At 40.3% G+C, this 19,529-nt stretch overlaps 3 protein-coding genes and 1 pseudogene across 9 annotated transcripts; 1 reads left to right on the top strand and 3 right to left on the bottom strand.

Annotated features, from left to right (window-relative positions):
• Positions 1-1,275: 1,275 nt before the first annotated feature.
• Positions 1,276-8,608, bottom strand: LOC148698237 (protein DOUBLE-STRAND BREAK FORMATION-like; annotated as a pseudogene).
• Positions 8,609-9,207: 599 nt separating this feature from the next.
• Positions 9,208-11,695, top strand: LOC137715026 (protein FLC EXPRESSOR). Of its 2 annotated transcripts, none has more exons than XM_068454231.2 (5): positions 9,208-9,786; positions 9,977-10,143; positions 10,272-10,357; positions 10,798-10,903; positions 10,984-11,695. In XM_068454231.2, the coding sequence occupies exons 1-5, from the start codon at positions 9,308-9,310 to the stop codon at positions 11,013-11,015; spliced, it is 870 nt and encodes a 289-aa protein (XP_068310332.1). In that variant the 5' UTR covers positions 9,208-9,307; the 3' UTR covers positions 11,016-11,695. The 2 variants fall into 2 exon arrangements, with proteins under 2 accessions (XP_068310332.1, XP_068310331.1); XM_068454230.2 differs by having other exon boundaries at positions 9,214-9,786; positions 10,974-11,695.
• Positions 11,696-12,109: 414 nt separating this feature from the next.
• On the bottom strand, positions 12,110-15,715 carry LOC137715025 (transcription initiation factor TFIID subunit 15b). 6 transcript variants are annotated; one of them, XR_011065506.2, is made up of 8 exons: positions 15,419-15,715; positions 15,213-15,333; positions 14,270-15,005; positions 13,909-14,059; positions 13,759-13,834; positions 13,156-13,378; positions 12,978-13,032; positions 12,110-12,811 (listed from the first exon to the last, which is right to left on the bottom strand). XR_011065506.2 is itself a non-coding variant. In XM_068454228.2 (6 exons), the coding sequence occupies exons 1-6, from the start codon at positions 15,639-15,641 to the stop codon at positions 13,255-13,257; spliced, it is 1,431 nt and encodes a 476-aa protein (XP_068310329.2). In that variant the 5' UTR covers positions 15,642-15,715; the 3' UTR covers positions 12,110-13,254. The 6 variants fall into 6 exon arrangements, 1 of the variants encoding a protein (XP_068310329.2); XR_011065505.2 differs by having other exon boundaries at positions 12,110-12,631; XR_011065503.2 differs by having other exon boundaries at positions 12,978-13,378.
• Positions 15,716-16,114: 399 nt separating this feature from the next.
• Positions 16,115-19,067, bottom strand: LOC137716545 (glucan endo-1,3-beta-glucosidase 9). The gene is made up of 2 exons (XM_068456000.2): positions 18,618-19,067; positions 16,115-17,590 (listed from the first exon to the last, which is right to left on the bottom strand). The coding sequence occupies exons 1-2, from the start codon at positions 18,953-18,955 to the stop codon at positions 16,477-16,479; spliced, it is 1,452 nt and encodes a 483-aa protein (XP_068312101.2). The 5' UTR covers positions 18,956-19,067; the 3' UTR covers positions 16,115-16,476.
• Positions 19,068-19,529: the final 462 nt, after the last annotated feature.

Here is a 19,529-nt window from a genome sequence, read left to right as displayed (position 1 = left end):
CCGAGGCTTGGATAGATAACCAGTCGGCCGAGAAGCAATGTTATTTATCCAAACTGAAGGTGCTCCTTAATCAGTTGATTCTACGGCTCCAGTGTTATTTATCCAAACTGAAGATGTCGTCGGTTGCCTTCACAGTGTTGTTTATCCAAACAAAAGATGTGTCAGCGGGAAAAAGAAAATAAAAATCTCAAGTTTGTTAAGAGGTTTCGCCTAGAGCAAGAATTTGCGCAGGGCAGTTTGTATGTTGAATTGGAGGGGGTCCTTTTCTGTTGCCACTACCTATGTATTTATAAAGCTGTTCTCGCTGATAGTCCAAGCCCTAAATTTCTAAATCTCCTGATATGTCACAGCTACTAGAAAATAATCTCTTAGTCTTTTGATGTATCACGACTACCAAGGAGTAATCCTTGATAGTCTTCTGATGTATCACGACTACCAAGGAGTAATCCCTGAGTCTCCTTACGCTACAAATCTTTAATATTTAAATCCACCACATCTGACCAAATAATAATGGCTTTATCCCATTATCACATGATCAATGGTCAAAAAATTACCATGTCACTATCTTCTGCTAATTTGTTCTTCCCATCATGTCTATAGGCTGAAACCTACTCCTTTTTGTTATCTATATATAATCATCCCAATCACATCACATCACCATCTCACAATTTCACTTTCATCCCATGCATAGATTAATTGCATGAAATTAATCCAGTAGTAGATGCATTGCCGTATGCCGAATATCTCCAATTAATTTGAATTGTAGGTTAGAGATATTATTTGCATCACGTTTATCTGGTTTAAGAAGAAGTCAAGATAATTCACATTAAAAGATAATTATTATGATAAAAACCATAATATTATCCTTTAACAATAACAAAATTATATTCATTTTTCAATCCGACGGTTGAAAGCTATGCCCACTCAACGACCTTGATGACACGGGCTGATAGTGTAAATTTGGGTCCAAACACTTATACAAGTAATATTATGAGGAGGCCACCTAAACGCAAGACCTTGAATGCAGGATAAAGAGCTTGACCACATAAGCTACAAGCCCGCCCCTTGTAATTGTTTTAATATATGAATGTAACAAACTACCCAAATCCAATTGTAATTGTTGAGATTCTAGAGCTTATCTTTGTTATGTCAAGATATACAGGCACTTGGTGCACATAAGCACGTCTAAACTTGGAGGGTTCCCTTCCCATCCAGGCTGCAAATAAATTCCATGAGCACAAGGACGTTGAGAATGTCCCGCAAAAATGGAGTAGGCTATGATTCATTAGTCATCCTCAGCAAGCTTCGACTCTTGTTTAGTTTTCGTAGATTCCACCTTCTGATTCCATTTCGGAACATAGTGCTTGCTACACATTTTGGCCCCTTCAAATCTAGAGGACGCTCCGTGCTCTTCTCCTTCCGTCTCTTTTTCAAGTAGTCTGCCGTCTGCCCTTGAACTGATATCAGCCAACAGAAGTTTCCATGATCAAATTATACAAACAACCCCCAAATTCCATGGATAGGTTAATACATTAACTTGAGTTACCAAATATGAGTCACATAAAACCATAGTGAAACTACTAAGTAGAACTACATTGTGTGAATATTCTAATATCCGATCATCGGATTGACAATTTCTCTAAATTGTCATTGAACTGTTAAATTTTCTTTTCCCAATCAGCTTCAACGTTACTGGAGATATAAGTTTCGGTCTCTTGCTTAAAATCTACAATTAGACAGTAAGCTCGTTGAGATTTCCTCTATCATACCTAAGCAGGTGTAACTATCGCTTGAGGAACTGCAGCAAACACTGCCACAACGTACATTCTTTGTTTGTTGCAATGGAGATTATCGAGCCCTTGACATAGCCCAATCCAAACCGATTTTCCCACCTACCCATATCATTGCATTTCGTCATTGCTCCTATATGACGAAAGCGAGAAGTTTGTTTACCTGAATATTAATTATCACTGTTTGGCAGCAGAGATAATAGCGTCAAAAACTTAACCTCACATCGCAAATAGGTCAACGGAAAGCATTCAGTATTATTACCTAATATCACGAAGCAAATTGGAAGCCTGGAAATCAACCAAGGTAAATGTGGACATAACTATCAATTCACCTTTCAAATTGACTCTATCAGCAATTCTGTCATATAAAACACAAACAAAAACAAGGCGTTGATATTGAAGAAAATCAAAACGATTAAGAAGACTTACCAGAGCGAGAAGAAGCAGATGCCATGGCACAATCGTGTTGAATTATAAGCCATGAGCTGATTAGTATTAATGAATAATCTTGTACTTAATTGTGTATCCACTTGTGCTTAGAATTGCCAAGTGCAAGACTAAAATATTTAAGGCCATGTGTGACATGTGTAATGATCCTAGCTACTAGCTAGCTGAGTAGCTGAGATCAGTTTCTAGAAGGAATGATCTAGCTAAGCATTGTTAACAGTATTATACCTCTTGCACGCTTTGTGTGAAGCGAGAGAGAAATGCAATCAAAGAAAAAGCAGTGAAAATCCTTTGTGATTTGCAGAGATAATAGTAGCCATTTTCTCATCATTTTTCTTTCAGTGTTCATTCATCTCTTCTTTCGAATTCATACCTAGCTATCAATTTACACTAACATGGCCTCAAAGCCAGGTTCGATCATTTGAGCCTGGGCGTAAATCTGTGAAGTCACCGAGCACAATCGAAGCTCACTCGAAGCTCGGTGAAGGTCGTCGAAGTTCCACTATCATCTGAGAAGAGAAATCTATTCATTCGGACCAACGATGTCTGGATCTAGAGGCTCGGAAGTGAGAACTCCAATTTTCTCCGGTGAGAACTACGAGTTCTGGAGAATTAAGATGGTAACTATTTTCAAATCTTTTGAGTTATGGATTCTGGTAGAAAAGGGGATTACAACCTCCGATTTGAAAAAGAAGAAGAAAGTGGAAGGATCATCAAAAGATGAAGTTGATGAAGAGATGCTTACTGTGCTCATGAAAGACGCAAAGGCTCTGGGAATTATACAAAACGTAGTCTCTGACCAGATCTTCCCTTGAATTGCCAACACTGATTTAGCTAAAATGGCATGGGATCTATTGTATGGAGAATGCCACGGTGGTGATCAGGTTAGATCGGTAAAACTTCAAAATCTTAGACAAGAATTTGAATATGCTAGGATGCGAGATGATGAATCTCTATCTAGTTATTTACAAGGCTGAATGAATTGATTAATCAGATGAAAACATTTGATGAATCTCTTTCAAATGAGAGACTTGTGCAAAAGGTTCTGATTAGTTTAAGTAAATCGTATAATCCTATCTGTTTGGTTATAGAAAATACAAAATGTTTGGAGACTGTAGAATTGCAGGAGGTAATTGCAATCTTAAAAAGCCAAGAACAACGGTTTGATCTACACATTGTTGATACTACTGGGAAGGCATTATCATCCCTCTTAGTGAGTCCAAAAGGGCAAAATAGAAGTGGAGCTCAATCTGGTCCATCTCAGTTCCAGAAGAATTGGAATTCTAAGGGCAAGAAATGGGATTCAAAACCAAGTTTCAGCAGAAATTTCTTACTAGTCCTGCACAAAATGCATATTCATCACAATCAAGGGGTCAAGCAGTTACAAAACCACAGTGTAGGGTATGCTCTAAATTTCACTTTGGTAAGTGTAGATATAAGGGGAAGCCTAAATGCTACAAATGTGAAAAGTTTGGACAATGGGCTAGAGAGTGCACTACAGGCAAACCAGTGCAAAAGGCAAATAATGCTAATCAAGTAGAGGTGACAGGGAACTTATTTTATGCCAATAGCAATATCTCTGGATCAGTTGTCAATGGTAAATGGTATATTGACAGTGGTTGCAGCAACCACATGACTGGAAATGAGAAGAAATGAGAAGTTACTGTTTGATATAAGGACAAATGTGGTAGGCAAAGTACAAATGCCAACTGGTGACCTTATGAATGTAGCTGGAATGGGCACTCTAGTAATTGATACTAGCAAAGGCAGAAAAAAAATTCAAGGAAGTAATGTATCTACCTGGATTGAATGAGAACCTACTAAGTGTGGGACACATGGATGAGCATGGGTATTACCTGTTGTTTGGAGGTAAAATGTGCAACATTTTTTATGGTCCTTCACTGAAATGTCTTGTGATTAAAGTAGAAATGAAGAGGAATAGATGCTACCATTTGGCACTATTACCTAATGATCATGTTTCTTTGAAAACAAGCCTGTCTCACTCTACCTGGACCTGGCACAAAAAGCTAGGCTATCTGCATCTAAGGGGACTAAGACAACTCAAAGACAATGAGATGGTACCTGAACTTCCATATTTAGAAAAGGTTAATGAAGTCTGTGAAGGATGTCAACTTAGAAAGCAACATAGAGAGTGGTTCTCAAAGAATCAAGCATGGAGAGCAAGCAATCCTCTAGAGTTAATTCATGTAGACTTATGTGGGCCTATGCAAAATGAGTTCATTGCTGGTAACAAGTACTTTATGTTTCTTGTAAATGACTGCACAAGAATGATGTGGGTTTATTTTCTCAGATACAAGTCAGATGCATTGAATTGTTTTAGAAAATTCCAATCTATGGTAGAGCTATATAGCAGTTTTAAATTGAAATGTCTGAGAAGTGATAGGGGTGGTGAATTCACATCTTATGAGTTTAACAAACTCTGTGAGGAGGAAGAAATTCAAAGACAACTCTCTATGGCTTATACTCCACAGCAAAATGGACTGGTGGAGAGAAAGAATAGGATACTGGTTGAAATGGCAAAAGCCATGTTGCACGACAATAATCTTCTATACTATTTGTGGGCTGAGGTTGTGCATACAACCGTCTATATAATAAATAGATGCCCAGCAAAAGCTCTAGGAAATGTAACTTCATTTGAAGCCTACAATGGTAGAAAGCCAGGAGTTGCTCATCTTAAAGTCTTTGGTTCTTTGTGTCATGTACATATACCAAGTGAACTAAGGCAAAAGCTTGATATGAAAAGTACCAAGGGTATATTTGTAGGGTATGCAACTTGTGAAAAAGGGTACAGGGTGTATGATCATATCACTAAAAGGCTTCTACTCTCAAGAAATGTTGTATTTGATGAAAGTGCAGCTTGGCATTGGAAAGAGATTACTGAGACTTATGTGACTGTGACTAATCATGACAAGTTATCTTAGCCGTCTCAAGTTACATCACCTAAGAAAACTCTTGGAAGTCATGACCATACTCAGTCACCAAGATTGTCATCTTCTCATGAATCAACGGATGATATAAGTAGCAGCATGAGAAAGTCTCAGGCCTTTGATCGCACTCCACTGAAATGGAGAAACTTGGATGATGTTCTAGCACAATGCAATCTCTGCATTATAGAACTTGAGAAGTTTGAAGAAACAGCTCAAGATGAATCATGGATGAAGACTATGAAAGATAAACTGTCTATGATTGAAAAGAATGCAACATGGGAATTGGTAGACAAACAAACTAACAAGCCTATAATTGGTGTGAAGTGGGTGCTTAAGACCAAAATCAACCTTGATGGAACTGTGCAAAAGAACAAGGCAAGACTTGTTGTAAAGGGATATACTCAGAAACCAGGAATAGACTATAATGAGACATTTGCTCCAGTTGCTAGATTGGATACAATTAGAACTCTTATTGCTTTGGCTACTCAAAAGAGTTGGAAACTTTATCAATTAGATATCAAGTCTTCTTTTCTAAATGGAGTACTAGAAGAGGAGGTATACATAAAGCAACCAGATGGTTTTTGGTCAAGTGGGGTGAAGACAGGGTGTACAAGCTTCATAAAGCTTTGTATGGCCTAAAACATGCGCCAAGGGCCTGGTATAGTGAAATTGATTCTTACTTTGCTCAAAGTGGATTTGTGAAATGCCAAAGTGAGGCTACTCTTTACATCAAAGCAAGAGGAGAAGAAATTCTAATTGTTTCAATCTATGTGGGTGACATAGTATATACTGGAAATAGCAATGAGTTGTTGAAGGAATTCAAGAAGGACAGGATGATCAAATATGAAATGACAGACTTGGGACTCCTGTATCACTTTCTGGGAATGGGAGTCATTCAAACTCATTCAAGTATTTTTATTCATCAAAGAAAGTATGATGCATCTTTGTTGAGTAAATTTGGCTTGAGTGAGTGCAAATCTGTGTTTACACCTCTTGTTTCATCAGATAAACTATGCAAGGATGGTGGTAGTGGTTCAGCAAGTAAGGAACAATATAGAAGGATTGTGGGAAGCTTGTTATACCTCACTGCTACTTGACCAGATATAATGTATGCTGCAAGTCTCCTAGCTAGATTTATGCATTGTCCTACAAACAAACATCTTGGAACAGCCAAATGGGTGCTCAGATACATCAAAGGCACTTTGGATTATGGTTTGGAGTATGTGAATGGAAAGAATGCAATATTAATCGGATTTTGTGACAGTGATTGGGGAGGATCTGTTGATGATGGCAAGAACACTTTTGGTTATGCGTTTTCCTTTGGTAGTGGAGTATTCTCATGGGCCTCTGTGAAGCAAAATTGTGTAGCCTTTTCCACTACACAAGCAGAATACATCAGTGCTTCTAAGGCATTTGCACAAGGCATTTGGCTTAGATTCGTACTTGAAGACTTTGGTGAGTTACAAACTGAAGCAACTCTAGTGCACTGTGACAATACAGTTGCAATTGCAATCACTAATATCCAGTGTTTCACCAGAAAACCAAGCACATCGACAGAAGGTACCATTTCATCAAGGATGCACCGCAATAGGGGATAATTGACTTAGTGTATTGTCCAACAAATGAGCAGGTGGTAGACATATTGACTAAGGCTCTAACCAAGGATCGATTCAATTATCTCAAAGACATGCTTGGTGTGAAATCTGCTCAAAGCTTAAAGGGGAGTGTTGAATTATAAGCCATGAGCTGATTAGCATTAATGAATAATCTTGTACTTAATTGTGTATCCACTTGTGCTTAGAATTGCCAAGTGTAAGACTAAAATATGTAAGGCCATGAGTGTCATGTGTAATAATCCTAGCTATTAGCTAGATGAGTGGCTGAGATCAGTTTCTAGAAGGAATGATCCAACTAAGCATTGTTAACGGTGTTATACCTCTGCACGCTTTGTGTGAAGAGAGAGATAAATGCAATCAATGAAAAACGTGAAATTCCTCTGTGATTTGCAGAGAGAATAGCAGCCATTTTCTCATCATTTTTCTTTCAGTGTTCATTCATCTCTTCTTTCGAATTCATACCCAGCTATCAATTTACACGAACAAGTCGCTGAGTCTCTTTATCTTGTCAATGACTTGCACACTTTCAAAGACTTAATCTGTTTTTGGGTGTTTGGTAGATGTCGTCATGTGGTTAACTTCATCTGTTTTCGGGTTTTCAGTCGATTTCCTCTTAAGACAATCCCATGCATGTTCACATGCCTACAGAAAAAAGCGTAAATCGGAACATGAACCACATAGTCCTTATAGCCTGCATCTAGCAAGAAGATTGAATGCCAAAATAAGAAACATTGCCGATAAAAAAGAGTGAGTAGAAGAACACACATAGCAGTTGCATAATAAATGCAATAGATTTGAGTGTCTAATCCACCTTCATCTAATACTAAATATGCCGCTTGTATAAGAACTAAACACACGATTTGTTGCACTTGTACCGCACATTTTAGGAATCGTTAGCAATCAAGAGAAACGATAACAAAAAAATTAATAAGAAACCTCATGCGTTGTTAACTGAATTATGTTTTATAGCGTTGCAATTGCTAGTCTACCATTATATCGTCATGGAAAACTGATAACTTGGGGTATCGACCACAGATTTCGTTATCAAGCAGTTGGTCATAGACATGGCTATTGGTTACTAAATCAATCGTAATCTGATAAATCTAATCAAATAACTTCTTACTTCATTTAATGCACAGCTTCCCTGAATGCGAGTAAGTTAAGAAATTACGAACGTTGATGAAAGTAGTGATAGTGATGAAGGTGATGATCACACTCACCTTTCCTGCAACTGAATAGAAACCACTATCTCTTGACCGGTGAGCAAAATCCAGCCATTCTGTATAAGAAACTTGTAGCCACGGATTCGTTGAAGATTTGACTTCCTGCAAAAGCAAAGCCTCATATCTCAAAGCCAAACAACTCTGCAATCACAAACCGATCCACAAGCACATAGCAGTTAATTAGTTACCAAATTCCAAGGAACCCTAGCGATTTGGCTTATGACATAATTAATTCCATAAATATGGGAGGATTTGAATTTTGAGAAGATTTGCCTCAATATCGCCTACTAGTGAGAAAGCAAGAACGAGAAACTCAAGAACCAGAAGCTTCTCCTCCACATTGTTCTCTGCAATTTCTGCGGAACGGAGAGCGATATTCGGACCTCATGAACTGCCTGAAGCCTGACCTGACTTCCATCGATGACTTTACGTCCTTCGAAACCAATGCCGACTCCAATACTAGTAGTGTCGCGTCATCGAACCTACTAAATATTTTCAATGCCAGAGAGATATGGATGGAAGATCGGAGAAGAAGCGGAAATGGACCTTCAGTTCAAGACGAGTGAGCGAAAGAGCTCTGACATTTGGCGGCAAAACGGTTCTCTGAATTTCAATTTGAGTTGGATTTATAAACATCAGATGGGCCTAATGGGCCCAAATCTTTAACCCATTTAAGGCCTGTGTTAAGGGCAATTAAGGCCTATAACCAATGCAATTAAGGCCCACCCAAACCAAAAACAAACTTCTGACGAGGCAAAATTTCATTTGCCACCAACTGTCAAAATAAACACATTTTTCATCCATTTTTTAACTCAGTATGTCTCGGTTTAAACTTTTTCCCTCGCAACATAGTGTTTAGAATAGAAATATTATTTGTATTGACGAAGAAAATAATTTTCAATTTGACGGAAAAACAGACAAATGTTATGATAAGGGGAAATGGGCACATTTTAAACTTGAGATTATTCATGACCAAATTGAAAGTCAAAACCTGAAGAAGGTAAGCTTAAGAGTTTTTGACTCCATCGCTAAAAAGAAAATTGTTATTGACACTCCAAAACTCTCATTTTGCATTCCAAAAATTGTTAAGTGTGAAAGGAGGGGAGGGAATGGAAGAAGATCTGAAGTGCAACGAATCATACTCCTAAAAAAATGAGATGGGCACAATGGGCAGGGCTGGGCCTGCGTTTTATAACCCAATCAAGGCACAGAAAGCAACGAGGCATAATCTCGCTCTCTCGGTCAGAGTCGCCGTCGAGCCGAGTAATTGTTAATCAAAAGATATGGCGGGACGGGAACATCCTCGACAGCTCGTCCGGCTGACGCCACTATCGGTCAATACGACGGCGCTGGAGGACCGTATCGCCCTCCAGAACCGTGAGATCCAGTCCCTCCTCGTCGACAATCAACGGCTGGCAGCCGCCCACGTCGCGCTCAAGCAGGACCTCGCCGCGGCCCAGCACGACCTCCGCCACCTATCCGTCGTCGCCGGTAAAGCCAAGTCCGAGAGGGACGCCGAGGTGCGCGAGGTCTACGAGAGGGCATTGAAGCTGGACGCCGAGGTTCGCGCCATCGACTCCATGGGCGCAGACCTGGCTCGGACCCGAGCCGATATACAGGAGCTCGGCTCGTCCCGACAGGAGCTTGCGGAGGAGTTGAACACGATCGATGGCGAGCTTGCGAGGACTCAGTCCGAGGCGAACAAAGTGGCGGACATTAAAGCCGATATCGAGACCTTCAAGCAGGAGATTAAGAAAGGAAGGTAATTTTGAACTAACTTTTCATATGCATTGTGTTTGTGTGAATTGTCAAATTTGGGTACTGAATTTCAGATAGGGAAGTGTGTCGAAATTTCGAGGTTGATCTTTCGGTTTTAGGAGGGGATTTTGTGTGAATTGTGAAGTATTGGATGTAAAGATTCAATCTTTTCTATGATTTGAATGCAAATATAGGGATGCAATTGAGAATGAGAAGAAAACTAGAGCTAGCAACCTTGAGCACAGGCAGGGGATGGAGAAAACAATGGCGGCATTGGCTCGCGAAATGGATAAGCTTCATGGGGAGTTGGCCAATGCAGAGAAGAGAGCAAGGGCTGCAGTAGCTGCAGCAGCAAATCCAGGTCAATTCATTCGCGTTCGACTTGTCTCCCGTATTTAAGATTCAATTTATTCTATGTTTCTCGGTTTGAATTCAGAAACCAAATGCAATGTAAAGTGCTTGATGAAATTTCTGGTTGTGTTTATGAAGGTCCTGGGTACCCTGCAGCCTATGGCAATGCTGAAATGTTATACGGGGGAAATGTGTACCCTGATCCCTATGCCGGGATGCATCAGGTATGTGTACGCCCTTGCCTTCTTGATGCTTTGGTGTTATGTTTGTTACTACTCCGTAGATTGAAACCATTGAAAAGATGTGCAAGAATTTGTTTGTGTCTTGAGAAGTTATGGTGTCGGTACAAATAATAACGTGAGCATGAGAAGTGTTCTATCATGATCAAAGATTGCAAACTTAAGCCCTTGTTTCTATTGAGAGACCTAATATGTGGTAAACGGTTACTTTAGAGTCATTAGAATTTGGAAGGTCCCTTGTTTCTGTGGAAATTCAGAGTTTCAATATGGAGCATTCGGAAGACAACAATTCTTTTTGTCTTTGTAGACAAATGTTACAATATATGTGCTTATATTGAATTTATATCAGATACTTGGCCAAACAACTTAGTTTCGGATTTCTATTTATACCTTTTTCATCCGAATGAACCTCCTCTGGATTTCAGGCCCCAGGTGCTGCCGACGCTGCCAGTCCATATGGTTCTGCACCAATGCCACATGCTTCTTATGACATGCAGCAACCGCAGGATATGAGATACAAGTCTCCAGCAGGTAATTAAGCCGACCATAAAAACAGTTCCGATGATTGTATGGGTTCAGAAATATAAATATAAATGAAAAGGTTTTGGCAGCCATTCGGACGAACAACATGGCAAAGATGTGATAAGCAGTTAAGCACAGCTGATTTAGTGCCGTAAGGCATTTTTTGCCTCGTATTTTTCATGCTACCGCAAGGAAATTTCTCATTTACCACGAGGAGAATATTAGTACAATACACGGAAACGAGCAGTAAATGAACACTCTGCACAGGGAAAAGGGCTACGGTTGCATCGACAAAAGTTTCGATCAATGTTGCAAGAAGCTGCTATTGCTATCGGAAAAGGATCCGCGGATCCTTTTCCTGGGGATCCAGAGGATCTTGTGATTGTATCCGTTCATCGCATATCTTACAATCAGTTTTTGCTAGGTACTAGTTATATTCAATTTTAAATTTTAAATTTCAAATGATTTTTGACCGCACCATGTATGATGAACGGACATGATCACGGGATTTCTCGGATCCCCAAGAAAAAGATCCTCGCCAGATCCTTTTCCATTGCTATCTATTTATCGTAACTTGCTTCAATTGTTTTCGGTAACTAATGGACTTGCTACTCGGTTTTCACAGTAACTTGTTTTCAGGTAGGAAATTTTTCGAGACTTTTAAGCCATTTTTTTGGGGATTCAGATATTCTAGGCATGTTTAACATAACGGGAATGGGAAATGTCATGAATGGCAATGATGTGGAATGAAATTTGATTGTTCAGGTGTGAGATGAATAACCTACTCGCTTGGCGATCCAACACCTGGTTTATTAGTTATGGCATACCTAATTTCCATGCTGGAGCTACTTAATTTTTCATTTCTTGTGTGTTAATAAACGCAACATATGTCACGAGCGAGAACGATACTCGTAACAACGTGCAACGCTGTAGCCCCGATTGAGGTGCTCAAAGAGATTTAAAACACAATGTGCACATTGCAGCCAATGGCAACGAGCGGGGCGTGGGAGGGTGGGATAATTTAGCTTCCGAAACTTTGATTTGTTTGTGTGACCGGCCGGCCATGAAATTGAAATACCGTCTGAAATGGAACAAGAAGAATTTGTATCTTTGCCATTCAACATTACAAGTCATACAGAAACGGGCAGGTACGTGCCCAACGTTTAGCACATCATTTTACAAACATCAATTTACTGAGAAAAAAAACAGAACAAATCGAGGAAAAGAATGTTTCATTCAAATTTGCTAAATGTTTGGGATGTAATACAACGATTTAAACACGCACCGGAAAGTGATTTCTAGGGTCTACTCTCATCATTCCCTAACCTAAAAACTGAAAGAAAACCCTTCATCTTGCCACAAGGCAAATGCCAAGAAGACAACTGTTGCTCAACATTTGAAGTTCCAACTGCTGCCGGCTAACCGCCCAAGAAAGAAAGCCACATGAAAGTAGGCACCCATCAGCAACACATGAGAGGATATAACAATTGAAGGTCGGTGCTACGCAGAGATTCTCGTCATCCACAAGTCCTTTGCGGTCACCACAAGGAAGACTTGCCCCACCCAGTAAGTAGCAGAACAATGAAGGCAACAGGTGGGCAAAATTTTAGGCACCATGCCCATTTTACCAAACAATAGTAGGTCTTAAACCCTAGATTGATGTGGTGAAGAAAAACTATCGCAAAGCGCAAGCCTCGATGTAGGAAAAGAGCCTCCACCAAACATGATAACAAATGTCTAAACAAAATAACAAAATCCTATATGGAAACCTATTCCATGTAACTAGCAATTTAAATAAGTTCAGCTGGAGCTAAAAGTCGAGCAAAATCCAATCCAATCCAATGGTCGGGATTCACATCTAACATCGAGTACTTTCCAATACAAAATCCCAGCCACATGAACCATCTTCAGTGATTTCTTATATGGATCACAAATTTTCAGTCAGAAATGCATGTTATAGATATCAGCGCTCACATATGAGCCATAGATTTAAAATGATCAGATGCAATCAAGATCCCGGTTATGCAAATCGGGGAAATCTCCAAATAAGTGTTAATAATGGTTATGAGAGAGCAGCACTCACCTGAAAATATCAACCTAGCATAGCAGCAAGCAATTTGGAGATTATCCACTTGTCACTATAAAACATTCACACAACTAAAATCAATCCCATGCCTATAACTGAAACTCCTCCAGGTAGTTGTAGGTAAAGTTAAATATAGGAGGACAGAGGACTTGCTCAGGGTTAGTGAACAACCTACCTCTTAGTCTCCCGTTTAAGAACCCTCCAACGGAATACTACAAAAACCCTCAGACAACAATTCTCATTACATAAAATCTGGCCTCATCTGGAACTTCTCTCAGTAAGGACGCGAACGGTTTCCACCATGCTGATGTCTATCCGCTCCACCGTCTCTATAGTTGTTGCGCCTGTCACCGCCCCCATATCCACCTCTACCACTACCACCACCACCACCACCACCACTGCTTGCATAAGAAAAAGTAAGTCAGGACTCGGTATGCAGCCAAAAGAAGAAAATTATGTAAGCAAAACAGAAAGTCATTCACGCAAAAGAATTTCATAAACCACATCGGAAATTCAGGATAGCACCCATTAACAGAATACCACAACGGAATTACTCAATGACTTTGGTGATTGTGACATCAAGAAAAAGAACAAAATATAAAAACCACAAGCAAATATTAAACATCAGGGTACATATCCAGACTTGCTCACTTTTGCTCACACTGTGACTCAATGTGAGGAAGCAAGATAGCAAATGAACAACAAGGAAAAGGGTTTTTTTCAACTTCCACTCAAATTATAAAAAAGTTGATAGATATATAGATCAATAGATAAATACCCTTGTTCAAACGAAGGCCTTGGAGCTGACCTCTCCGCCATCGCAACACTGATCTTATAGCCCCTTAACTCATAATCTGTAAGCACAGTACCAAGTTAGAATATGATTTTAACATCATCTTATCATGCAGAATAAAAATAAAAGAGTTACCATTGTAAAATCCACCAGCTGAATGTGCAGCAGAGGGATCTTCATAGGCTAAGCATGCGTCGCCCTTGTTTTTTCCAGACTCATCTGTGTATATCTTGATATTATATGGCCATTGATCCTTATAGCCACGTTTCTGTTTGATTCTTCCCACCTGAAAAAATTAACTTAGCATAAAGTAACCGCATAAATGTACACCAATTTGTGGAAATGACAAGGCGATTTAACTTGTTCCTACAACTGACGGAGAAATGAAAAATGAAGTTCCAATATTCCATACATATACTCAAACTAGAAAACCAGCAATCAAAATTCAATCTTAAAAACTCGGATGCACTAAGTTCAGAAGTAGGTATGGATTTACTTGTCCAATGCCTCCAAAGAGCTGCTGAAGTTCGTCAACAGTAACATCTGGTGGCAAGTTTGATATGTAGATTCTAGCATTGTCACAAGTATCATCACAATTCTGGTCGCACTGCTTCACCTTAGCTGGGGCTTCCGTAGCAGCACTTCCATATCCACCACGACCACCAGCACCGTATCCACCATCATATTTAGCAGGAGGGCCCCCTCGGGCACCACCCCTTGCATCACCAGGACCATCACCACCATAACCGCCTGCAGGACCACCATAAGATGGGGGATATGATGCAGGTCCACCAGTATAACTTGTAGGAGGCGGAACAGCATCTGTTCCATAACTAGCATTGTAAGATGGGTAATTGCCTCCAGCTGTACCATAGGACGGTGGTGCATTTGGAGGAACCTGACCGTAACCCCCATCATCTCTTCCTTGGCTACCACCATAAGAACCACCCCTACTACCACCTCCGCCTCTACTTTCATAACTACTGCCTCTACCTCCGTCATAACTGCTACCTTTACCTCCTTCATAGTTACCACTTCGACCACCATCATAGTTACCACTTCGACCACCATCATAGTTACCACCCCTACCACCACGGTTACCACCACCAGTTCCTCCTCTGTTATAATTGCCGCCACCAGCACTGCCACGATCACCACCGGTGGCACCCGAAGGAGAGGGAGTGCCACACTTGTTACACTCAACTCTTCTTGCAAAGTTCAAATTCCCACAGCTATATACAATCATACCGATTCATAAACCACATATACACATGCAATAAGGAAAATAAACAAAGAAAATAAATTTCGACTTAAAGCTATTACTTTTAATGTTAAGAAGAGAATTCTAAAACCCAGTAAAAATTACAGATACAAAATAAATAATAGAACCGATCAAGATAAAATAGAAAGAAAGAGACACAAAAAGAAAAAGGGTTTACCCTGGATTAGGGCACAGCCAATCGCCATCTCTTCCACTGCCACCGCGGCCGCCTCTGCCGCCCCCGCCGCCGCGGTCACCACCTCTGCCGCCACCACCGCGATCTCCTTGATATCCTCCACCTACCGTCAAAACCAAATCCGTCAAATCAAAATTAAAGAATTTAAAACAATTATAAACTCGAAGGAACAAAGTAATAAAATTTACCTCGACCGCCACCACCGCCACGTCCGCCACCGCCTCCATAACCATCGCTGCCCTTACCTCCATAGCCACCACCGCCGCTTCCACCATAGCCTCCACCGCCACCACCACCTCCATAACCACCAGAACCGCCTCCGTACCCGCCAGAGCCACCATAGCCACCGCCGCCGCTAGATCCGTATGCAGGAGGGGCGCCATCGCCATCTTGACCGTACATTCCAGCCATGATCTAGGTCCGAGAGAGATTCCGAGACACAGCGATTAGGTTAAGACTCGGAAAAGACATATTTCCACGCGAGAGCTTCTTGCTTATATAGGCGTGGGTAAAGTCATCACCAGATTTTTGTCTTGCCGATTTTGACTCCGACACGTGTTAATTAACTATGTCTAAGCCCAATCCCAAAACCCCTTTGAGTCCGGATTCCTTTCTTTGGGCCTCTAGGACCGTGACAATTTTATTTTTTATTTTTTATTTTTTTTTAAACAAGTAAGAGGAAGCATCGATACACGTGGAAATGTCGATATGTAAATTTATGGAAATATCGATATCGGTTGTTTTCAACGGAAATTATGAAAATTTACAATGAGGTGAGTAAATCAACACATTCAGATTTAATCAAAATTAGAGAAAAACTTATCAAAAAAAAATTTCAAAATTTCGAAATTTACAATGAATTCCGGCAAATTTTGCGCAACGAATCGATAAATATCATCAATATTCATTAATTTTCCTATATCTCACCAGATTACAAATCGGCCCATGATAACTCCACCGCCAACAGACCTTAATCCACACATACAACTCATCTTATTTCTTACTAGTAGGGAAATTGAAATGCTCACACCCACTCGGCAGACTAACAAGAAACAAATTTAGAGAATTTCCAAACCCTTCTTTTGCCATTGAACTTTTGTAGAGCAATAACTTCAACAAGTGTTCAAACCTAATATAAGTTACAACAACAAACACCAGCAACAATCGATCAGCAGAATGATCATACAGCGGCGAAAAATTTCCTCGGATATCTATTTTCTACAAAACTTTCCTCAAAATCTATCTTCTACGTAAATATGGGTAAGGATAACAAAAAGGTTGGTACTAGCAAGGTCATCCACAGAGGAAGGTAGGCCGGATGGAGAGAACCTGAAAGAGAGGTGCGTAGTTGAACCAAAAACTTACAATTATCCACAGATGGATCAACGGTTGTGATTAAACCCAAGCCGCCAAATTCACAGCTGTCTGCACTCTGATTATGCTGCTGATAGTAGCTGTTAAATGCATATGATATGTTACCCGGCCAACTGATATTGGAGCAAGACCCACCAGGAGACATTGCACTGCAATCAGCATGCAAACATGCCTCTAAAGCACTAGCAGTTGCATTAGATAAGTCCCTATTATTGTTCACCACACACCACTTGGCAGGAAGGTACTCAACGTTTTGAGCGTCCACCAGATTCTTCGAACCTAGAATGAAATCAAAATGGTACTTGGCTTGACCATCAAAAGTGAACACACCCCAATGTCGCTCGAAATTTCCCGTGCTTATGCTTCTTTGGTCCTCGTCTAAGAGGCTAAAAATGTATGTTTCAACTGGAGGATTATGAGGCCTGAGTGGGGTTCCTGATTTGCTACGAAGGTGCCCCATCAGGCCTTTCATGAAGGTCTCTGCAGTGGAAGAGGTTGCGTTTGCCGCTCCATCTGTAGGCCAACCAATCTGTGACACAACAATTTCCATCTTAGGGAATCCTAATGTTGACAAAGCTGTAACCAAGGTGTCATAGATCAAGCCGAAGCTGTTTTTGTATGTTCTGCTGCTGTCATTATGAGGTTTTGCATTCTCTTTAAATAGAGTGAAGTCGAGGGAAATGTTTTTGTTTTGGCGGAGACTTATGAAAGGGGAAATGGTTGCAAAGAATGGTGAATTGTGCTTGCTGAGAAACATGAGCAGTTCAATCATGGTTCTATTGAGGTCTGCCCGAAAGTGTCCTTTTGAAGGATGGCCAGACTCTGATAGGAAGGAATCAAAACTACAAGGCACGACCACTTTCACATTGCTCTCCAACTTTGCTTTGGCCAAAGCTGCATGAATATTCATTGTCGCTCCTATGACGAATGGGTGAAATTGCTCACCATAACTCTGGAGCAATGGCTCATCTCCAACAGCAACATACCTGAAAAAGGACTGGTTAGAAACCTGTATATACAATACGAAACAACCATACCTTGATTTGTGAATGAGCAAAGTCCAGTCGATATCTGATGGGATCAACAAACAAATATTCAGTAGTTACTCTAAGAGGCTAATGAGTTCATGAACCGAGAAATCCCTGCTACAAAAATTTATCTGTCAACTTGTCCTAGCACGGCTGGCTAAACCTAAAAGGGAAGAGAGAACATCTACCATTATCCTGCAAAGATTTCTTCTTCTGCAAACAAAAAAGACCCACTACAAAATTTTGCTCTTTTTGACTGGCCCTAATGCAATTAAGCCCATAGAGAGATCACCGATACTGGCACAGTGAAGGGCAAACAGGCTCCTAACTAAAGTTCAATACACAGAGGAGAGTTTCTTCTTGTTCTAGGCATAGCTCATTTCATAGAAGGTTTATTGTTTTATTGGTTTATTTGCCAAAAATCAAACACCAATCGAATGCTAAGAATGCAGCGCTTGAACCCACTAGCATCGGAACACAAATACCATTACCAACTATTTTCTTTCATTCTTCAACCATGAAAACCACAATCTATCTTTAAGTCCCTATGCCGGCTCATTCGACATCAAAGATTAACCTTGACGTGATGTTTAAGCATCTACTCTGAAAAACATAGTGACCAACATTCCGATATGATCTCCTTTCGTTTGAGGTTCTTTTCATAGACATTAAACTAAGGATAATTGCACAAAAGTCCCCACTTCACGCGCAACGCAACTTTGATCGTAAATACGATTCTCTAACTCCTACATTGCCTCAGAATCGCAACATAAAGCCTACAATGTCACTTAAATCTAGGCAAATCAGCAAAAGGTACATTCTTTCTAATGTTCAACACAGATTCAATACAATTCAGCAATTGGGTATTTCTAACAATCAAATTTCATCCACAGTAAATCAAGTATTTAAGCCCCAAAAATGCAAATGCAGCATCAAATTAAAACCCCCATCAGGGTAAAAACCAAAAGGAAAGACGAAAACTCACTCAATTTTAACACCGCCACCGCCGCTATTGGAGAAGTAGCGAGTGACATTGTCATGGACCCAACTCTCGGCAGCCTTCTTGGAAGAGTTGAGAACTTTAAGCAACGCATTGGGAATGCCCACAGTGACGCTAAGTTTGGACCCAGAAAGCGCTTCGAGGACGCCTGGGTCCGCGTCGAACAGCTTGACCTTGGTGACATTGTTGGACGTCAGCAGCTCCACCACCTTGGTCGGCGGTAGTGGGTGCGACGCCGTCGTGCCCCAGTTCACGCCTATGGCTCCGCAGGTTGAGGCCGTGGTCGCCAAGAGGAAGAGGAGTGTGCGGAGATTTGGAGGCATTTTCTGGGTTTGATATTGGACTTTGGGGTTGGAGAGGGAGAGTGAGAGTGCGGGAAGGGAAGGAATTAAAGGTTGAAGGTTTTAATGCCGAAAAGTAATGAATGATGAGAATTTTGGTGGGGGATTTTGGCAGTTAGCTGGGTTTAGTCTAATTCAGCAGTGTGTGCTACCTACTTTGCATGTTTATCTGATATAATAATATATTTACCTTAAGAATTATGAATTTGGATCTAGTCTCTTTTTAAGCAAGATCTATTTTTTTTCATCGTTGATTGCTAATTATAGATATAGCTGAAGTTTAGTGCCTTGCTAATATTCTTCTATACTCATTTTTTTTCTTTCAAGCTTATGCCTCAAAGTTAAAAAAAAAAAAAAAAAAAAAAAAAAAAGAAGGTAAATACACATTTTTAACCGTTTATTCATGTTTAATCATGTATGTTCTGTTCATTTAATTTATTCAAATTGATGACTGGAAATAAAAAAGAATGTGAGAAGGTACAAAGGGTTTATGAACACCACCACTCTTAAAAATGTCTGAAATATTCTCTTGGTAACCTGTGACAAAAATGTATGA

The sequence above is a fragment of the Pyrus communis genome, chromosome 3, assembly GCF_041283825.1.
Source record: "Pyrus communis isolate YQ-2024b chromosome 3, ASM4128382v1, whole genome shotgun sequence".
NCBI classification, from domain to species: domain Eukaryota; kingdom Viridiplantae; phylum Streptophyta; class Magnoliopsida; order Rosales; family Rosaceae; genus Pyrus; species Pyrus communis.
The sequence above is the reverse complement of the archived record's forward strand: the minus strand, read 5'-3'. Positions and strand labels throughout refer to the sequence as shown.

Coding starts and splice junctions, on each gene's coding strand:
- LOC137715026 (XM_068454230.2), top strand. CDS start 9,308: ATGGCGGGACGGGAACATCCTCGACAGCTCGTCCGGCTGACGCCACTA. Junction 9,787..9,976: donor CAGGAGATTAAGAAAGGAAG/GTAATTTTGAAC, acceptor ATGCAAATATAG/GGATGCAATTGAGAATGAGA. Junction 10,358..10,797: donor CCTATGCCGGGATGCATCAG/GTATGTGTACGC, acceptor TCTGGATTTCAG/GCCCCAGGTGCTGCCGACGC.
- LOC137715025 (XM_068454228.2), bottom strand. CDS start 15,641: ATGGCTGGAATGTACGGTCAAGATGGCGATGGCGCCCCTCCTGCATAC. Junction 15,006..15,212: donor TGGCTGTGCCCTAATCCAGG/GTAAACCCTTTT, acceptor GATTGTATATAG/CTGTGGGAATTTGAACTTTG. Junction 14,060..14,269: donor TCTTTGGAGGCATTGGACAA/GTAAATCCATAC, acceptor TAATTTTTTCAG/GTGGGAAGAATCAAACAGAA.
- LOC137716545 (XM_068456000.2), bottom strand. CDS start 18,955: ATGCCTCCAAATCTCCGCACACTCCTCTTCCTCTTGGCGACCACGGCC. Junction 17,591..18,617: donor GGTGGCGGTGTTAAAATTGA/GTGAGTTTTCGT, acceptor GTCCTTTTTCAG/GTATGTTGCTGTTGGAGATG.